The 16,386-nt window shown below is 51.7% G+C and overlaps 2 protein-coding genes across 2 annotated transcripts; one reads left to right on the forward strand and one right to left on the reverse strand.

Annotated features, from left to right (window-relative positions):
• The first annotated feature begins 10 nt into the window (after nt 1-10).
• Nucleotides 11-4,526, forward strand: NAA38 (N-alpha-acetyltransferase 38, NatC auxiliary subunit). Its single transcript, XM_048517731.1, is given in 4 exon segments — nt 11-139; nt 2,118-2,255; nt 2,257-2,314; nt 4,125-4,526. Coding segments are annotated over 3 exon segments (219 nt in total). The 5' UTR covers nt 11-139; nt 2,118-2,213; the 3' UTR covers nt 4,244-4,526.
• Nucleotides 4,527-7,940: 3,414 nt separating this feature from the next.
• TMEM88 (transmembrane protein 88) lies at nt 7,941-16,386 on the reverse strand. The gene is made up of 2 exons (XM_048516881.1): nt 15,862-16,386; nt 7,941-9,192 (listed from the first exon to the last, which is right to left on the reverse strand). The coding sequence occupies exons 1-2, from the start codon at nt 16,132-16,134 to the stop codon at nt 8,926-8,928; spliced, it is 540 nt and encodes a 179-aa protein (XP_048372838.1). The 5' UTR covers nt 16,135-16,386; the 3' UTR covers nt 7,941-8,925.

Genomic DNA, 16,386 nt, shown 5'->3' on the forward strand with positions numbered 1-16,386 from the left:
GCGCTGCATTCTGGGGGTTGTAGTCTCCCGCCGGCGGGAGGCGGAGGAAGGGAAGGGGGCAAAGATGGCGGCCCCGGCCCACGCTGAGCAACGGCAGAGGGGGAAGGAGAACGGCTGCGAGAGCGGCCCCAGCCCGGGGGTAAGAAGAAGACCGTTTGCTTATTCAGTTAGTTAGCTGGTTATTCAGTTAGTTAGCTAGCAAATGCATCCCAGGGCGGGTTGCAACCATCTAAAAATGCTCCCCCCCTTCCAATGCAAACAGGTGAGAATTCCTAAAAGTCATCCCTAAAAACAGAAGCATACTTAAAGCATACGGCGAGCAGTGATTTCATAGGCAAGCCGTTTTGGTGGGGTAGTTTGCCATTGCTTTCCCTGGCTATTCTTTTCTCCCTAGCTATGTGCTAGGACATAGGTGTCAAACTCGCGGCCCTCCAGATGTTATGGACTACAGTTCCCATCACCCCCTGCCAGCATCATGCTGGCAGGGGATGATGGGAACTGTAGTCCATAACATCTGGAGGGCCGCGAGTTTGACACCTATGGGCTAGATCGAATACAGGGAGTGACCGAGTTAGCATCTTATACCCAGATGTTCATGGGCTACAATTCCCATCAGCTGGGGCTGATTGGAATTGTAATCCATGAACATCTGGAGTGCCATAGGTTCGCCACCACAGTGCTAGGTACTCATTTACTCGGGACCATGAAATCTCGATGGATGGCTGCTGCTTAATTCATGAGCCAGCTGCCAGGATATCTGACCCACTGGGGGCTCGAACTTCTGACCGTGAGTGAGTGGCAGTGCAAGCACTTAACTATTACTCCACACGGCTCCTAAAACAATAAAATATCCCCCCAAAAAATACATGCCTAAAACACACCCTCCCAGGTGCAGGGCGAGGGGGGGGGTGCAGTCCCCACAAAGCGGGGAGGGGAGTCAAGGTCTGGACTGGGGAGTGGGGTGGTCCAGCAGGTCTTAGGAGCCCCAAGGGGAGTTCGTGGGGAGGAGGGTTGTCATGTTGGAGCCAAGATGAGGGGTTAGGGGCAGGTTGGGGTGGAGAAGCAGATGTCATACCTCTGGCGATGGGGCAGCCCTTTCAGTGCTCAAAGTGCCTCATGTGCCTGATCTTGCCAACATCATTGACAACAACCCTGCAAGGTGGTCTTGGGATATCGTCCCCTTGACTCAAGCCTCAACCCCCTTGTGTCTTGCCATCACCATCTGGAGGAGATTGTAGCACCAAAGATCCCCTTACTAGAGCTTGTGCTTTATTTAGAGTCGTCACAACAAACTTGCTCACACCAGCCAGATAACACCTGCTCCCTATCTGGGTCCTGACCTTGGAGAGCAACATGCCGCCTGAGAAGGCGGCTGTGGTTTGGGAATGCTTTCCCGCGTGCCTTGGGGTGACTGTTAAGGGTGGGGCTCTTAGCTGGAGCAGCTATAGGCTGCTATGTTGTATGCAAACACCAGATTCAACAATAAACCCCTGTTGGAGCAGGTACCAGTTTCTGGTACTCTGCGGCATTAACAAACCTGATTTCTGCAACCCGAGTCTGGTTATTGGGAGGAGGTTGACAGACGTGACCCTCTTCCCCCAAGGAGATCGTGGCAGAAACTCTTACCTCCCTCCATCTACTTGGTCACTTTTGAAAGCGAAAACAAAGTTAACAAACCAAAATGAAAAAGACTCCTATACAGGAGTGAGAGAAGCAGTGTAACACAGTGGTTAGAGAGTGTCAGATTGGGCCTGAGGAAAGCAACGTCCGAATCTCTGCTCATCATCAAACACAGCAGGGTACTTTGACCATAATCAACCTCACAGGGTTGTCGTGAGTGATAGCCGGGGCTATTAGAGAGACATTGTGCTGGAGCCGCCCATGGGGAAAATGGGCAACAAAATCCAAAATACCTTGTTAAGTTTCTTGTATCGCCGCTTTACAATGGGAAAAGTTTTAAATTATTTATAATATTGTACGTTGTTTTATCAGACGCTGGGAGCCGCCCTGAGCCTGAAAGGCAAGAAACAGCTGCGCGCAAGCTCCAATAGCCAATAATAAATGGCAGATCATGGCCCATGAAGGCTAATCCGGTCAGGCTGGTTGTTCTGTGGCAGGAACCAGGCTGGTGAGAAGCGGGCTGCCGTCGTCACCAGCCCTTCCGTGTAAGCTGGAGAACCTCTCCTCAACAAGAGAGCACGCGCGATCCAAGCATGACGGATCGGCGCATTCTTCGTGGCTGCTTCTTGTGCACCGGACCGAGACTGCAACGCGGATCCTGGTTCAGCCTAAGAGTACCTTCTAAACTCCAAGCAGGTGGAGGCTCCTGCCCTGGTTTGCCACAGGTGGACGTGATTTAAATGGGACACCCAACATGGCCGAAAAGGATTTTGCAGTTGCCCAGCTTCCTGTTCAAAGAAGAAGAAGAGTTTGGATTTATATCCCCTGTTTCTCTCCTGCAGGAGACTCCAAAGGCTGACACCCCTGCCCTCCCCCCCCTCAAGCAACAAACACCCTGGGAGTGTAGGTGGGGCTGAGAGAGCCTCTGAGGAGGAGGAGGAGGAGGAGGAGCTTGATTTATCCCCCTCTTCTCTCCTGCAGGAGACTCAAAGGGGCTGGACAATCTCCTTTGTTCTCTCCCTCACAACAAACACCCTGTGAGGTGGGTGGCAGGCTGAGGAGGAGCTCCGAGAAGCTGTGACTTCCAGCTTCTCCAAGGTTACCCAGCTGGCGATGTGTGGAGTGCACAGGTTAATCCTGAATTCCCCCAGAGAAGCCTCCACAGCTCAGGGCGGCAGAGCTGGGAATCAAAACCCGGGTTCCTCCTTCCAGATTAGATACCCGAGCTCTTAACCTCCTACGCCAAAGCTGCACACTTGCGTTGTGGGAAGTCCTGCTGCGGAGTGCGTTTCCCCACGCTTGCTTTGTGGTTGTTCAGGATCTCCAAGAGAGCTCCTGGGTTCTCTGAAGGAGGATCGGGGTGGGTGGGTGGGAGTCGGGGCTTTGGGGTGGCTCGGAGAGGACGGGGGTACAGCTGGATGAACACAAGAAGCCGAGCCCCTAGATCAGTAATCTCATCGCCCGGCCAGAGCTGGGGCCTTAGTTCTGCCGGGTGGTGGCTGTCCAGGGTCTCAAGGAGAGGTCTTTCTGAGAAGCAAGCCTTTGTTGGCATAGACAACAGTACAACAATAATAAAAAATGGATTAAAAAGCATATACAATACAGGAAATAAATGTTAGGTCGAAGGAAATCTACTGGCATTTAGTAATTTCCAGTAGAAAGTCTGCCACTATCATACAGAGAGAAGGATCAGGGTTGTCCAACGCGCAGTGCGTAATCTAATTCTAAAATGGGGGAGATCTGGTAAAATCGTAAAGGAGTAAGATTCACATATGTATTGTCGAAGGCTTTCACGGCTCGGGATACTAGTGTTGTGGTATTTGTGGAAGTAAGGAGCCATAGTTTAGTAGTATTCTTTCCTGACGCTTAGCGCTAAGCCAGATCTGTGGCTGGCATCTTCAGAGGATCCAGCCACAGATGCCAGCCACAGATGCAGGCGAAACGTCAGGAGAGAATGCTGCTAGAACACGGCCATACAGCCCGGAAACCACACAGCACATACTTCGATCTGATTTCCTTGAATCTGAGACAGTGTAGTAATTGGTGGGCCAGAGATTCAACTGAGCCTTCAGTGCTTCATGGGCACACCTTTTAGCCTTTTCTTTGCTTTATTAAATCTGCCATGTAACAAGGCAGAAGGCATAACATTAAACCTGGCGAGTATACATGTCTCCCTTTGAACAGGTGGGCTTATTAAGCAACATGGTGTAGTGTGCCAAGTGGCCCCGTCCAAATGGGGAGAGAAAAAATACAGGGGGGAGCACGTTTTCTTGGCTGCGGTGATTAGGGTGGAGAACTCTCTATCCAATAGTTGACCTTTGAGAGGTCTTTCCCATCATCTGCTTTTAACTGGAGGTGCCTGGGATTGAACCGGCGACCTTCTGCACACAAATGTCCCACTGAACTACAGCCCCTCCCCCCCCCCCTGACAGAGCCCCTGGGTTCGTTGGAGGAACTGTGAGCTTCCAAGGGTTGCCTGCTCCTGCCTTTCCTTCCTTCTCCCTCTGCAGACTCCTTCTCGACGGGGGAGCCCCGAGTCCTCGGCCTGGCGATGGTTCCCGGACATCACATTGTCTCCATTGAAGTGGAGCTGGAGAGCTTGGCCTCCTTGCAGTACCTCTGATGCACCAGCAGAGAGCAGCAGACCTCAACACTCTCGATGGGGGGGGGGGGCAAAGGGATCCAGGACTCCGCGGAGCACGTTTTACTCCCCCTTCCTGATCTCCCCCCTCCCCTCCCCCCCAGCTTTGCCTGGACTCTGGGTGTACTGGACGCATTCGCCGTGGGAGAAATGCCCCTGTCCCCCCCCCCCCCCCCCCCCAGGACTTGAGGAAGCCCTCAGCCCTACCGAGGCATTTGCATTTTAAAGTTGTTTGTTGACTCTAGTAAAGTGGTGCTTGACCTCATTTGGTGGCGTCTTTCCAGCTGCTTCCTTGGGAGTCCAAGAACACGACTTGGTTCCTTAGCATAAGCATTTTATTTATTGTCATTGTGCACGCACGACGAAATTTACAGCAGCATTCCTCGATGCACACAATTCCAGACTCATAATTCCGCCCTCACTTTCCCTTCCTCCACCCATCCCTACACAGCCCCAAACACATCAACACGAAGCCGCGGAGTTTAGCATAGCCACAGCTCTAGAGTAGAAGCTGTCTCTGAGCCTCTTTGTCCTAGTCTTAGTTGATAGTTCCATGGGAATGTCAACTCAAAGCATGGCAGCTGTGAAAAAGGCAAACTCTATGCTGGGGATCATTAGGAAAGGAGTTGATAATAAACTGCAAGGATTGTCATGCCCTTATATAAAGCCACGTGGAAACAGCACTCACTTGCAGGACTGTGTCCAGCCTCTGGTCAGCTTGCACATCTCAAAAAAGGATATCAAGAGATAGAAAAAAGTGCAGAGAAGGGCAACGAGGATGATTGAGGGATTGGAGCACCTTCCCACGCAGGAGAGGCTGCAGCCAGTTTGGGACTCTTTTTAGTTTGGAGAGGAGACGTCTGAGGGGGATATGATTGAAGTCTATAGAATTATGGCATGGGTAGAAAATGCTCCACAGAGAGAAATTTTTCTCTCTTTCTCACAATACTAGAACCAGGGGGCATTCATTGAAAATGCTGGGGGGAAGAATTAGGACTAATACAAGGAAACACTTCTTCACACAACGTGTGATTGGTGTTTGGAATATGCTGCCACAGGAGGTGGTGATGGCCACTAACCTGGATAGCTTTTAAAAAAAGGGCTTGGACAGATTTATGGAGGAGAAGTTCTCATCTATGGCTACCAATCTTGATCCTCCTTGATCTCTAGATTGCAAAGGCCTTAGCAGACCAGGTGCTCGGGAGCAACAGCAGCAGAAGGCCATTGCTTTCATATCCTGCAGGTGAGCTCCCAAAGGCACCTGGTGGGCCACTGCGAATAGCAGAGAGCTAGACTAGATGGACTCTGGTCTGATCCAGCAGGCTCGTTCTTATGTTCTTATGTTCTTAGTTTTGATAGACCTGTATCGTCTGCCGGATGGTAACAGTTCAAAAAGAGGGTGTGCTGGATGAGATGCGTCCCTCAGAATATTTTGGGCTTTCTTTAGGCTTCGGGAATTATAGGGTTCTTCCAAGGAGGGGAGAGCCTCAACGTTAAGGGGAGGTCAACCTTTGAATCCCCGTGCTGGGAGGCAACCGTCAGGGGAAGGCCTTGACTTTTACTTCCTGTTTTTAGACCTTCAGAGGAACCTGTCAGCCGCTGAGTGAGACAGGAAGCTGGGTGTAGATGAACCTCTGGCCTGTTCCTGCAGGGCCGTTCTTGTGTCCTCAACAGGGGAAGGCGTCTGTCTCTACGCACTGTTGCTGGACTTCCGGAGGGACTGTTGGGCCCCTGTGTGGGAAGGGATGCTGGACTAAATGGACTCTCACTGGTCTGACCCAGCAGGCCTCCTCCGATCCTCCCTGTTTCCAAGAACCATGTCCATCTTGAAAAACCAAACCATGCGCCCCCATCTCCCCACACTGTGGGGGTCAGTCATTAGCAATTTCTGAACTCAATGCAGCCCCGGAGAGGTGCTAATTAGTTGCCAGAAGGCACCCCACCCTTCCCTTTGATCTGTCTGGGTTACCTGAGATGGGCTGGGGGGAGGGGAGGAAGGCATCAGAAAGGGAGGTCAAACTTCCTCTTGGTTGATCCCTCCAGGAAGTGTGTGTGGGGGGGGGGGAGGTTATCCTGTGCAAAGCCAATCAGCAGGAAAAAGAGAGGGGACAATGGGACCCCGCCCCTATTTACTCACGACATCCTCTCCATTTCCTTTGACTGCTAAAGATTCTTTTACATTAAATTTGACTCTGGCACCTTTCTAGGGTGCACGGCCAGGCGGTCAACCGTCCTGCCCTTTGTCTTGGACCTGGCTGCGGAATATGCCAGTTGCATTTTTTAAAGTCTTTATGAAGTTACAGTGAGGACTAGAATCACCTCCGTTCACAAAACGAACTGGAACCGGCCTCCAGAATTCAGCTTACTTGAGTGTATGCTGTGTGCCTCCATCTTATTTATCCACTTTAAAGCTGCCTCGTTTTTCCCACCAGAGGAAATGCTACAAGATGATGCACACGGAAATCTCCGAAAAAATATAAAATTGATTTTAAGAAATGCAGGTTGCCCTGAGTCCATTGCAGTTCAATAGCACAAAACTCCAAGTATTTTACTTCCTCTATAAATCATGGTAGGTGGATGGCACTTCCATGTTATGGATATTGTTTCCCATCAGCCCCTGCCAGCATATTCAAGGCCATGCTGGCAGGGGCTGATGGGAATTGTAGTCCATAACATCTGGAGTGCCAAAGGTTCGCAACCACTGCCCTATGTACATAACTCAAGGGCAAGGCCTTCTCCTCCTCCACCACCCCATCCTCGGAGATTCAATTCTGGGGGTTCACCAAGCGTTCCAACACACCTTCAAACGCGAAGGCCCAGAATTTTGCTTGTCTCCAAACAAAACAGAAATGTGTTCAATTGCGCAGAAATGTGTTCAACACGGCTGAGTAACCGCAGGATCTGGTTGACCCTGACAATGCTACGTGGATTAAAAGTGATCAACTGGTTGCAAGAGCAGGCTGTGAATGGGGTTGTCACTCCCTGGTAGTTTTGTAACAAAAGCCTTTTCCAGCCCCCCCCCCCCCCCAATCGGGAGAGGAGCGCTTCCCTCCCTACTTTGACCTCCAAGCCTCTCCAGAGACTGTAGGGGTGTGTGTGTGCCCCCCCCTTTGGCTCCTCTCCTCTGTAAATACAATGAAGAGCTAGAGGCAGCTGCCTTATCTTATCCAAGGTTCCTTCCTCCCCGAACGTGGAGTTTCCAGCAGGCTCTCTCTCTCTCCTCTTGGCGCCCAGGGCTGACTCAGTCCTTCCTTATCCTGTTTGGAACAGGATATTTCCCTCGCCAGCCCCACAGCACAGTGTCAACTTTGCACTTCAGACACCTGCAAACATAGCCGGTCCCCCCCTGGGGTGGAGCTGGGGGGCACCGGCCGAGCCTGCGTGTTTCCTTTTACGAAGGAAAAACACTTCACTGGCATTGCTGCTGCAAGTAGGCTGAAATTATTCCTCTCCCGTGAGGAGGGCGAGGAAACAGACAGCCTGGTATAAAACCCCAGCGAGGCCGTGACCCAGGCAGCATTGGAACCCAGGTCCCAAAGTTGCATCGAGCCACGGAGACACTGGAATGGTATCTTTTCATGTCTCCATGACTTCCAGAGGAGAAACAATTCGCAAGGGCTCACGAGTGCGCCGCTTTGAGTCCCCGTTAGGAAGAAAGGAAAGGAAGAAGCAAAGCAAATAAAAGTTAAAAAAAAGTATATTGAAGGAACTGTCTTGAATACATATTTGGGGCATCATTCTGCCTCCAGTATAGACTGAGCCAAGCATAAACTTTGCATGTACATGTGTAATAGCACAAGGATTCAAGGCAAGCACAACGAAAGACCAAGGCACGCAAAAACCTGTGGGTCCCCACCCTACCTCTAGCACAGCGGCAAACCGTTCATCTTGGGCGCTACCCTGGGGCCCAAGTTCTGCCAAACACTCCCATTACCAGCCTCCATTTCCTATTATTTGGCCCATCTCCGAACTGCAGGTATATATTACCTGGCAATGAGTTCCACCTGCCACAGGTGAACTTCTTGCTAGGGCAGAAAGCTCCGCCCCCCCGCCCCGCCCCATCACTCACACACTTCACTTAAATGGAGTCACCTCTCCACAACTTCTACTGCGGAGCACTTGTCAAATTTACCACATAACAACCACCCAGTTCAGCGAAGAGAGAAACAACTGGATAGTAGCATCGCCCCAGGTTGCTTTTCGGGGAGATGGGGCTGGGTGCTTTTGGCTCTGCTACCCAGGCGACGAAGGGCCTGCATCGTTTCCCCTGCCCCTCCCAAAGTGATTGATCCTTTCCCTGAACGAATTGCTTATGATCCACAGAGGAATATTTTGGGCATCGCGGTGCTTGAGTTACATAAGCCAAATGTGCGTTTCTCTTCCCCACTCTCTTTGTAGTGGGTGCACCAGAATTGGGGAGAATTTAGCACCTGTTTGGGGGAACACACACCCATGAACCGAGGTTTGGGAAGAGCCTGACGCTCGATTACACATCTCACTACTGTGAAGTATCCGTGGTTGTTGGGGTGGAGTAATCTCATCCTTCAGAGGTTGCCACCTTAAATTTCTCAGCCGATAACTCTCGATAGACTCATTCCACTCTGTCGCCCAAGCATTTCTATGTCCCTCCCCCGGTCCCCAACTGCCCCCTTTCTGCCCCAGTCTCAAACCCAAACTTTCTCCACAGAGTCAAGATCTTGGGTGCAGCAGCAACTGGAGCTGTGGTAGCGAGAGACGGGCATGTTCTTGTAGACGGCTTTGCTGTAGGGAATGAGGCAGTAGCCGAGTTGCAGGCGGCGGGCCACGCGGCAGTAGGCGGCCAACGCCAAGACCAGTAGGGGCACCAGGAGGGTGAATCCCACCACGAGGAGAGCCACGGAGCCGGTGTCGTGCAAGTGAGCCGTGCAGTACTGGGCCTGGGTGTTGAAGAACTGCAGAAAGGGAGAAAGAGAGAGAGGCCACAGTTTAGGGGTGTCAGCGAGTTCTCACATGCTAGCCACATGCATGCCCATGGGCTAGTATGCCTCATGCACTTTCACCAGGATTAAGGTTAGGGTTGAGAGCAGAGGTGGGATCCAGCAGGTTCTCACCAGTTCCCGAGAGTGGGTTACTAATTATTTGTGTGTGCCGAGAGGGGGTTACTAATTGGGTCCGCTTTTCCATTAGAAATTCCATTAGGTCCAAAAATCACAAAGTCCTGTTGTTTCCTATGTGGCTGGTTAGCGAAGGTAGAAAACGGGATCATTCTCCCTGTTGGGCTGTTTTAAAAACATGTTTTAGAAATATGGTAAAGTTCCTGGTTTAAGGAAAGTATCCTTCTTTTGATTTCTAGAAACAAAATTAAGTATTTGGAAGTATTAAGTATTTGACAGGCAGTCAATTAGAGGAGAAGTAGTTTCTGTTGGCAGTAGACGATAGGACTTGCTATGAGGAGTTTAAATTATGGACAGAAAGATACCAGCTGGAAATTAGGAACTTGTTTTTTACAATAAGAGTTTTTTTACAGTAACAGAGAAATTATGAATGCCCCGCCCCCAGAATGCCCGGCCACCACGTCAGCCCCCCCGCCCATGCTCCCATTGGCGCTACGCCACTGTTTGAATCCCACCACCATGGGAACCTGTTGCTAAAATTTTTGGATCCCACCACTGGTTGAGATCCAGCGTGGTTTAATGATGAAGAGCAGGTGGACTCTAATCTGGAGAACCGGGTTTGGTTCTCCACTCCTCCACGTGAGTGGTGGAGGCTTATCCGGAGAACCAGATTTGTTTTCCCGCTCCTCCACGTGAAGCCTGCTGGGTGACCTTGAGCTGATCACAGTTCTCTCAGAACTCTCTCAGCCCCACGTGTCTGGCGAGGTGTCTGTTGCGGGGAGAGGCAGGGAAAGGAGTGTGTACGCCGCTTTGAGTCTCCTTGCGGGGAGAAAGCGGGGTATAAAACCAAACTTGCCCTGTCATAAGACCCTGAGCCTGGGCTGGGGGCAAGAGGGGTACTGAAAAGTGCCTGAATGAAAAAGTTTCCCAGCTCTCATTTAACCACAGCCAACCCCCTCCCCAAAATTGCCCTCCACACCAATGGTATGGACCTCGATCTCATGTTAGGGTTGCCAGCTCTGGCTTGGGAAACTGAAGACCTGTCCGGTATAAGTATCAAACTAGGAACTGGATTCAAATCCTCACCCTGCCACAGAAACTCTCCATGAGCAGCCGGCATGGGGAGGGATTAAGAGCCTGTGGTATCTAATCTGGAGGAACCGGGTTTGATTCCCAGCTCTGCCGCTTGAGCTGTGGAGGTTTATCTGGGGAATTCAGATTAGCCTGGGCACTCCCACACACGCCAGCTGGGTGACCTTGGGCTAGTCACAGTTCTCGGAGTTTCTCTCAGCCCCACCCACCTCACAGGGTGTTTGTTGTGAGGGGGGAAGGGCAAGGAGATTGTAAGCCCCTTTGAGTCTCCTGCAGGAGAGACAGGGGGGATATAAATCCAAACTCTTCTTCTCTTCTAGGTGACCTCTGGACAGTCACACCCTCAGCCTAAAGCACCATACGGGATAAAATGGAAGAGGAGAAAAAAAAATATGAGCCCCTTGGGGTCCCTATTGGGGTGAAAGTTTGAGTATCAAATGAAGTAAACAGTAAATTAAATACATTCCAGGGAATCTGCGTGAGTGTCTTGGGAAGGCAGAATTTAGGAAGGGAGAGGAAGCCTTGTGTAAAGTGGGCGCACTAATTCCAGGGTTCATGAACCACCCTCCTCCTAGGCTCCACACCTCGCAGAGGGTGGGGGGATCCCAGCAGGTTCTCACAGGAGTTCCCGAGAGTAGGTTACTCATTATTGACTGTGTGTGCCGTAGAGGGGTTACCACGGGTGATTTTGCCACGTGATTTTTGCCTGCCTTAGTTACTCCCCTCCTCCTCAGCAGCAGAAGCCACAGAACTTGAAGCAGTCCAGCCCAGGAGAGGTGCACCGTGCTATGCAGCCCTGGGCGCCTCAAGGCATTCGCTTTCTCGCCTAAGGACTCATGAGCGGCTGCATCTCTGCCACAGCTCCTGCCCAGGGAATGCTCTGGCCACAGCCCCCACCTGTGCCCCGCCCAGCCCCATTGGCGCTACACCACAGTTTGAATCCCACCACCATGGGAACCCGTTACTAAAATTTTTGGATCCCACCACTGCCACACTGCCTCGTAAAAAAAATTGCAGGGTTTTCACAAAGTGCAAAGGAGGAAAGGACGGAGAAGGCATTGCCCATTCCCAAAGTGCTACAGTCATTTTTATCACCCTTAATAAGATTAGGGAATCCCTTCATTTGGGTTCCCCCTGGATCTCCAGAGATCCGTTTCCTTGGAGAAAATGGGTGGAGGGCAAACTCTATGGTGTGCCATCCATGTTAGGTGAAATAGCTCCCCAAATCCCCTCCACGCCCACCCCCTTTCCACAGGCACTGGCTCCAAACCTCTAGGAATTTCTCAGGAATTTCTCATTCTTATGAAGCCGGCTGCCCCACTACTCCTTGGGAAAGGCCAGGCCTCTCCAAGCCTTCTCCCACCCCAGGGCTGGTTGGGGGCTGAGGCAGAGGTTGGGTTGCTTCCTGCAAAAACAGCCTCTCCCCGCAGCAGCTATCCCTGCAGGAAGAGGGGGGGGGGGGCGTTCTCTCCACCAAGCGCGCTGCGTCTGGCCTGCCCCACAAGGTTATCACAGCCACTGGTGCTTGGCATCTGGTTTGTGTCACTGTGGGTGGGGAGGCGATCTGGGAGTCAGATTCCAGAGTTTCGTGCCCGGTGGCTCCTCTCCCAAGAATCCCCATTTGCAACATTTCATTTTTTAAGTCATGCATTTCGCAGGCTGAGCTGGGACGCCGCACCTCGGCTGCGGTTTCCTTTTCCCAGGTTGTTTACGCCCTTTCTGGCCAGGTCCCCCACAGCCCATCTCTGCTTTCTCTTTAGGGGTGCCATCTTCTTGGAGATTTTGGAGCAGAGTCTGGGGAGGGGAGATTTGGGGAGGGGAGGGGGCTCAGTGGGGTAAGGGGACACAGAGTGCATTTCCCAAGCAGCCGTTTTCTCTGAGGGCATTGAACCCTGTCCCCTACAGATCAGTTGCAATTCTGGGACAGCTCCAGGACTCCCCTGGAGATTGGCAAGCTAGCCCCCCATTATCCTAGCCTGGTCTACATTAACAAGTACCTCACCAGCTTGTTATTTTTGGGCTGAGGATATTGACAAGAGGGATGTTTGATGTTCTCGGAAGGGTTTCTTGGTAAGGCATGACCAACTGCATAGAGCTGAGACTTTTCTCAGTCCTACAGAGACAGACACGTGTGAACGCACCACCCTAGGTTATATTTCTGATTCATACCAAGAAGCTGTTCATTGCAAGCCACTGGTCTGGAGACATCAGTGCCTTTTCCCCATTCCTATAAACTGCCAAGAATGTTGTTGTTGTTGTTGTTGTTATTATTATTATGGAAGATTTCACAGCCAGATCTGTATTTGTTGTTGTTGTTGTTATTACTATTACTATTATTATTATTGATACAAAAACAGTTATACGCAGCAAAAAAGGTCACTATGCTGGATTTTGTATTAAATCACACGTCGGACACTTCCCAAGCATCATCATTATTATTGTAGATTTCACAGCTGCCAGATCTTTAGCTGGTTGTTGGCCTTCATTACAATTCGAGCCTCACCCAGAAGCCTAAGAAGTTGTATATTATTATTACTACTACTATTACTACTATTACTACTATTACTACTATTATTACTACTACTACTACTACTACTACTACTACTACTACTACTACTACTACTGGTGGTGGTGGTGGTGGTGGTGGTGGTGGGAAGTACTTCAGTTAGGAACTTTTTCGTGTTTTCCTGAAATGCACCCAGACCCTGGTCCTTTGCAAAAACCCTAAGTTGTGCCTTGCAGAAATAAAGTTTGCTGTGCTAGAGAGTGCCTGCACAAGTCCTCACCCACCTGACCGGCCACTTGGCACGCGGCTGTGCAACAGCCCTGCAAGGCGGCCTCCGGGTAACCCACATGAGGGAGAAAGGGGGCGAATTTTACCCAAAATGGAGGCAGGATTTTCAGGGCAAGAGAGGCTCAGAGGCTGTGTAGCGACCCTGGATTTCCTTGGTGAGTTCACACCCAAATTCTAATTAGATCCAGTGCCGATCCATCTAACCTGAGCTGTCCAGGTAAGGGACTTATTATTATTATTGGTAGTAGTAGTAGTAGTAGTAGTAGTAGTAGTAGTAGTAGTAGTAGTAGTAGTGTGCCTTTCTACCCTGTGACCCAAGATTACAAGTATGTTTTTCTAAAAAATTCAATCAGCCTGCAAATCCCAAGCAATGATGACATTTAAATCTAAGAGCGACCGGCTTGCGACTGAACAGATTTGCGAACAGTTTGCCTGCCGTGGCCTCCCCCCCAGGGGACGTGGACGTGACAGGCACAGAGACCCGGTTAAGCTGAGCGCATTCCTCAGCGGCCTCCCACCCACCTCCTGCCAAAATCCCCCCCACCCACCCACCCCCCGTCAGCCAAGACCACCCCTGAGGGCTTGCAGCTGCTCGACCAACCCCAGAGGAAAAGAGAAGGAGAAAAAACCTGGGGGTTTGGGTGGGGGGTGAACCAAATTCCAGGGCTTAGAAAAATCTCTGCCAGTTGGTCTTTGGGGACAGGAGGGGGGGTTGGGTGGAGGAACGGAAGTCGTCCCTAAAATGTCGATGGAATGGGCACAGGGCAGCAGGCGCTGTAAACAAACCACCAAACCAGGCTGGCTTCTATGTGATTAAAACATCAACACCACCCTGCTGACGGTGTTCTCATTACAATAAGGGCCAGAGGGCAGGCAGGACTAGAACAAGTGGCGCTGCGAGCATGCGCAGAGTGCTTCTCTCACCAATGGCAACCATTTGGCCCAGAACCAGACTGGGCATCCAGGCTACCTGAAGACCCCACAACTCTCCATTTGAAAAATGACTCTCTGAGCCCCACTTCCAAAGATGCGAGTAGCATCCTTCGTTTGGGGTTGGAACATTTTGCCCCGTTCAGAGGGAAACGAAACTACCTGAGTCGTCCAAGGATGGAGCAAAGAGTCCTGGATTCTAATCCCTTCCTTTGCCACAGACGTACTGGCTGGCTCGTACATGACACCAGACGCAGTAAAGGAAAACTGGGGAGCACTTTTCACGTTGTCAGTGTTTTGTGCTGCTTGCTTGCGTTGCCAACCCCCACGTGGGGCCCAGGGGTCTTCCAGAATCACAAATCATCCCTAGACGACAGGGTTTAGTTGCCTTGGAGAAAATGGCTGTGTTGGAGGGGTGCACCCTATGCCCCCCCGCCGTAACCCAAGGAGAATCCTCCACTGTTCCACCCTCAAATTTCCAGATGTTCCCCCTGGCATGAAGTTGGCAACCTGAGACTCGGGGAAGTAAGAAGAAGAAGAAGAAGAGTTTGGATTTATATCCCCCCTTTCTCTCCTGCAGGAGACTCAAAGGGGCTGACAATCCCCTTGCCCTCCCCCCCTCACAACAAACACCCTGTGAGGTGGGTGGGGCTGAGAGAGCTCCGAGAAGCTGTGACTAGCCCAAGGTCACCCAGCTGGCGTGTGTGGGAGTGCACAGGATAACCTGAATTCCCCAGATAAGCCTCCACAGCTCAGGCGGCAGAGATGCTGGGAATCAAACCCGGTTCCCCCAGATTAGATACACGAGCTCTTAACCTCCCACGCCACTGCTTTGAATGGGAGGGGGCCAAGGAACTTGGAGGGACGGGGGGGGGGTTGTGAAGCCCTGGTGGAGGGACCGCCAATTGGGGCAAGGTAGCAATTAAAGAAAATCTTATCTCTTCCCGTCCTGGGAAAGGAGTTTGAATACACTTTAGCTGGCAGGATTCAGATTAGGGGGGGTAGTGGGAGAGGAAAAGAGTGGGCCTAGGTGTGTGTGTGTGGGGGGGGGGAACAGGTTCCCCCCACTCCACCGCTGGGCCTGGTTCTCATAAACAAAGCAGCCGAATGCTCACAGACCAAAACAGGCGGATCAACAAACACTCCTACACTGAAAATATTTTTTAAAAGAACTACACAAGGAGAGAGGTGTGTGGCCTCACAAAAGGTTGTAAATTTCCCCTCCGCCGGGCAAGCCCCAAGCCCCCTTGGTTGCAGCTGTCCAGCAGGGTTAAGAAATGCACTTTGGACATGCTCAAGGGCACTGCTGCGCATTTCAGCATCAGTCCATTAGGTTTAAAACAACAGAGCACGTCTCCTACCGCTCGGCTCGCTAGGAGACGGGGCCGAACCCTAACATCTGGGCCCCCCCAAGTGCATTCCTGCCAAGGCCTCTCAGAACCAGTGGTGGGATTCAGCCTATTCGCACCACTTCGATAGAACCGGTAGCTAATCCCCCCCACTGAGTCCCACTACTAGTTCGGAACCAGTTGTTAAATTATTTGAATCCCACCACTGCACCCTGCTATCTTCCCAGGCCTGGTCCTCCCCTCCTTCTCGCGATGCTTATGCTGCCCCCACCCCAGATTTGTTTTGCAGGCTCTGCAAATTGGGGAGGGGGGATACCTATGACTTGTGATGCCAGAACTCACCTTGGAATGGCACAGGAACCCAAATCCCAGGAGGACTCCTGAAGGGAACAAGATGATGCCGAAGATGAGGGCCACCAGGAGGAGGTTGAGCGTCCCCACCAGCAGGTTCTGGAGCGTGACCAGCACGGCGCACGCCCAGCAATCCAGAGAGCCCCGCAGCTCCAAGGCCCCTTCCCCAGCATAGGGAGGGGGCGGCAGTGGGGAGGCCCCCGTCCCGCTCTCTGGATCGGAGGACCCCGACATGGTCCTTTGGCAGCGGTTGTCCAAGCCCATCTTGGGATTCAGCGGCCTTCTCTCGCTGCCGGCCTCTTCCCCAAACACTCCCTGCCGCTTTCCTGCAAAGCTCTGGCCGGTCTCTAAATTAGCAGCATCCTTTTCACGCTCGCAGGCATCTCCACCCCCTGCTGGCAGGCCGGCCTCCAACTCCCCAGGATAATCTAGGAATGCCCCACACGCACACACTCACACCGCCTGCCCCAAACACAACCACACCACCCCAGCCAAGGGATCCCGGTCCCCAAGGGA

Source organism: Sphaerodactylus townsendi, linkage group LG15 (assembly GCF_021028975.2).
Source record: "Sphaerodactylus townsendi isolate TG3544 linkage group LG15, MPM_Stown_v2.3, whole genome shotgun sequence".
Classification (NCBI taxonomy): Eukaryota; Metazoa; Chordata; class Lepidosauria; order Squamata; family Sphaerodactylidae; genus Sphaerodactylus; species Sphaerodactylus townsendi.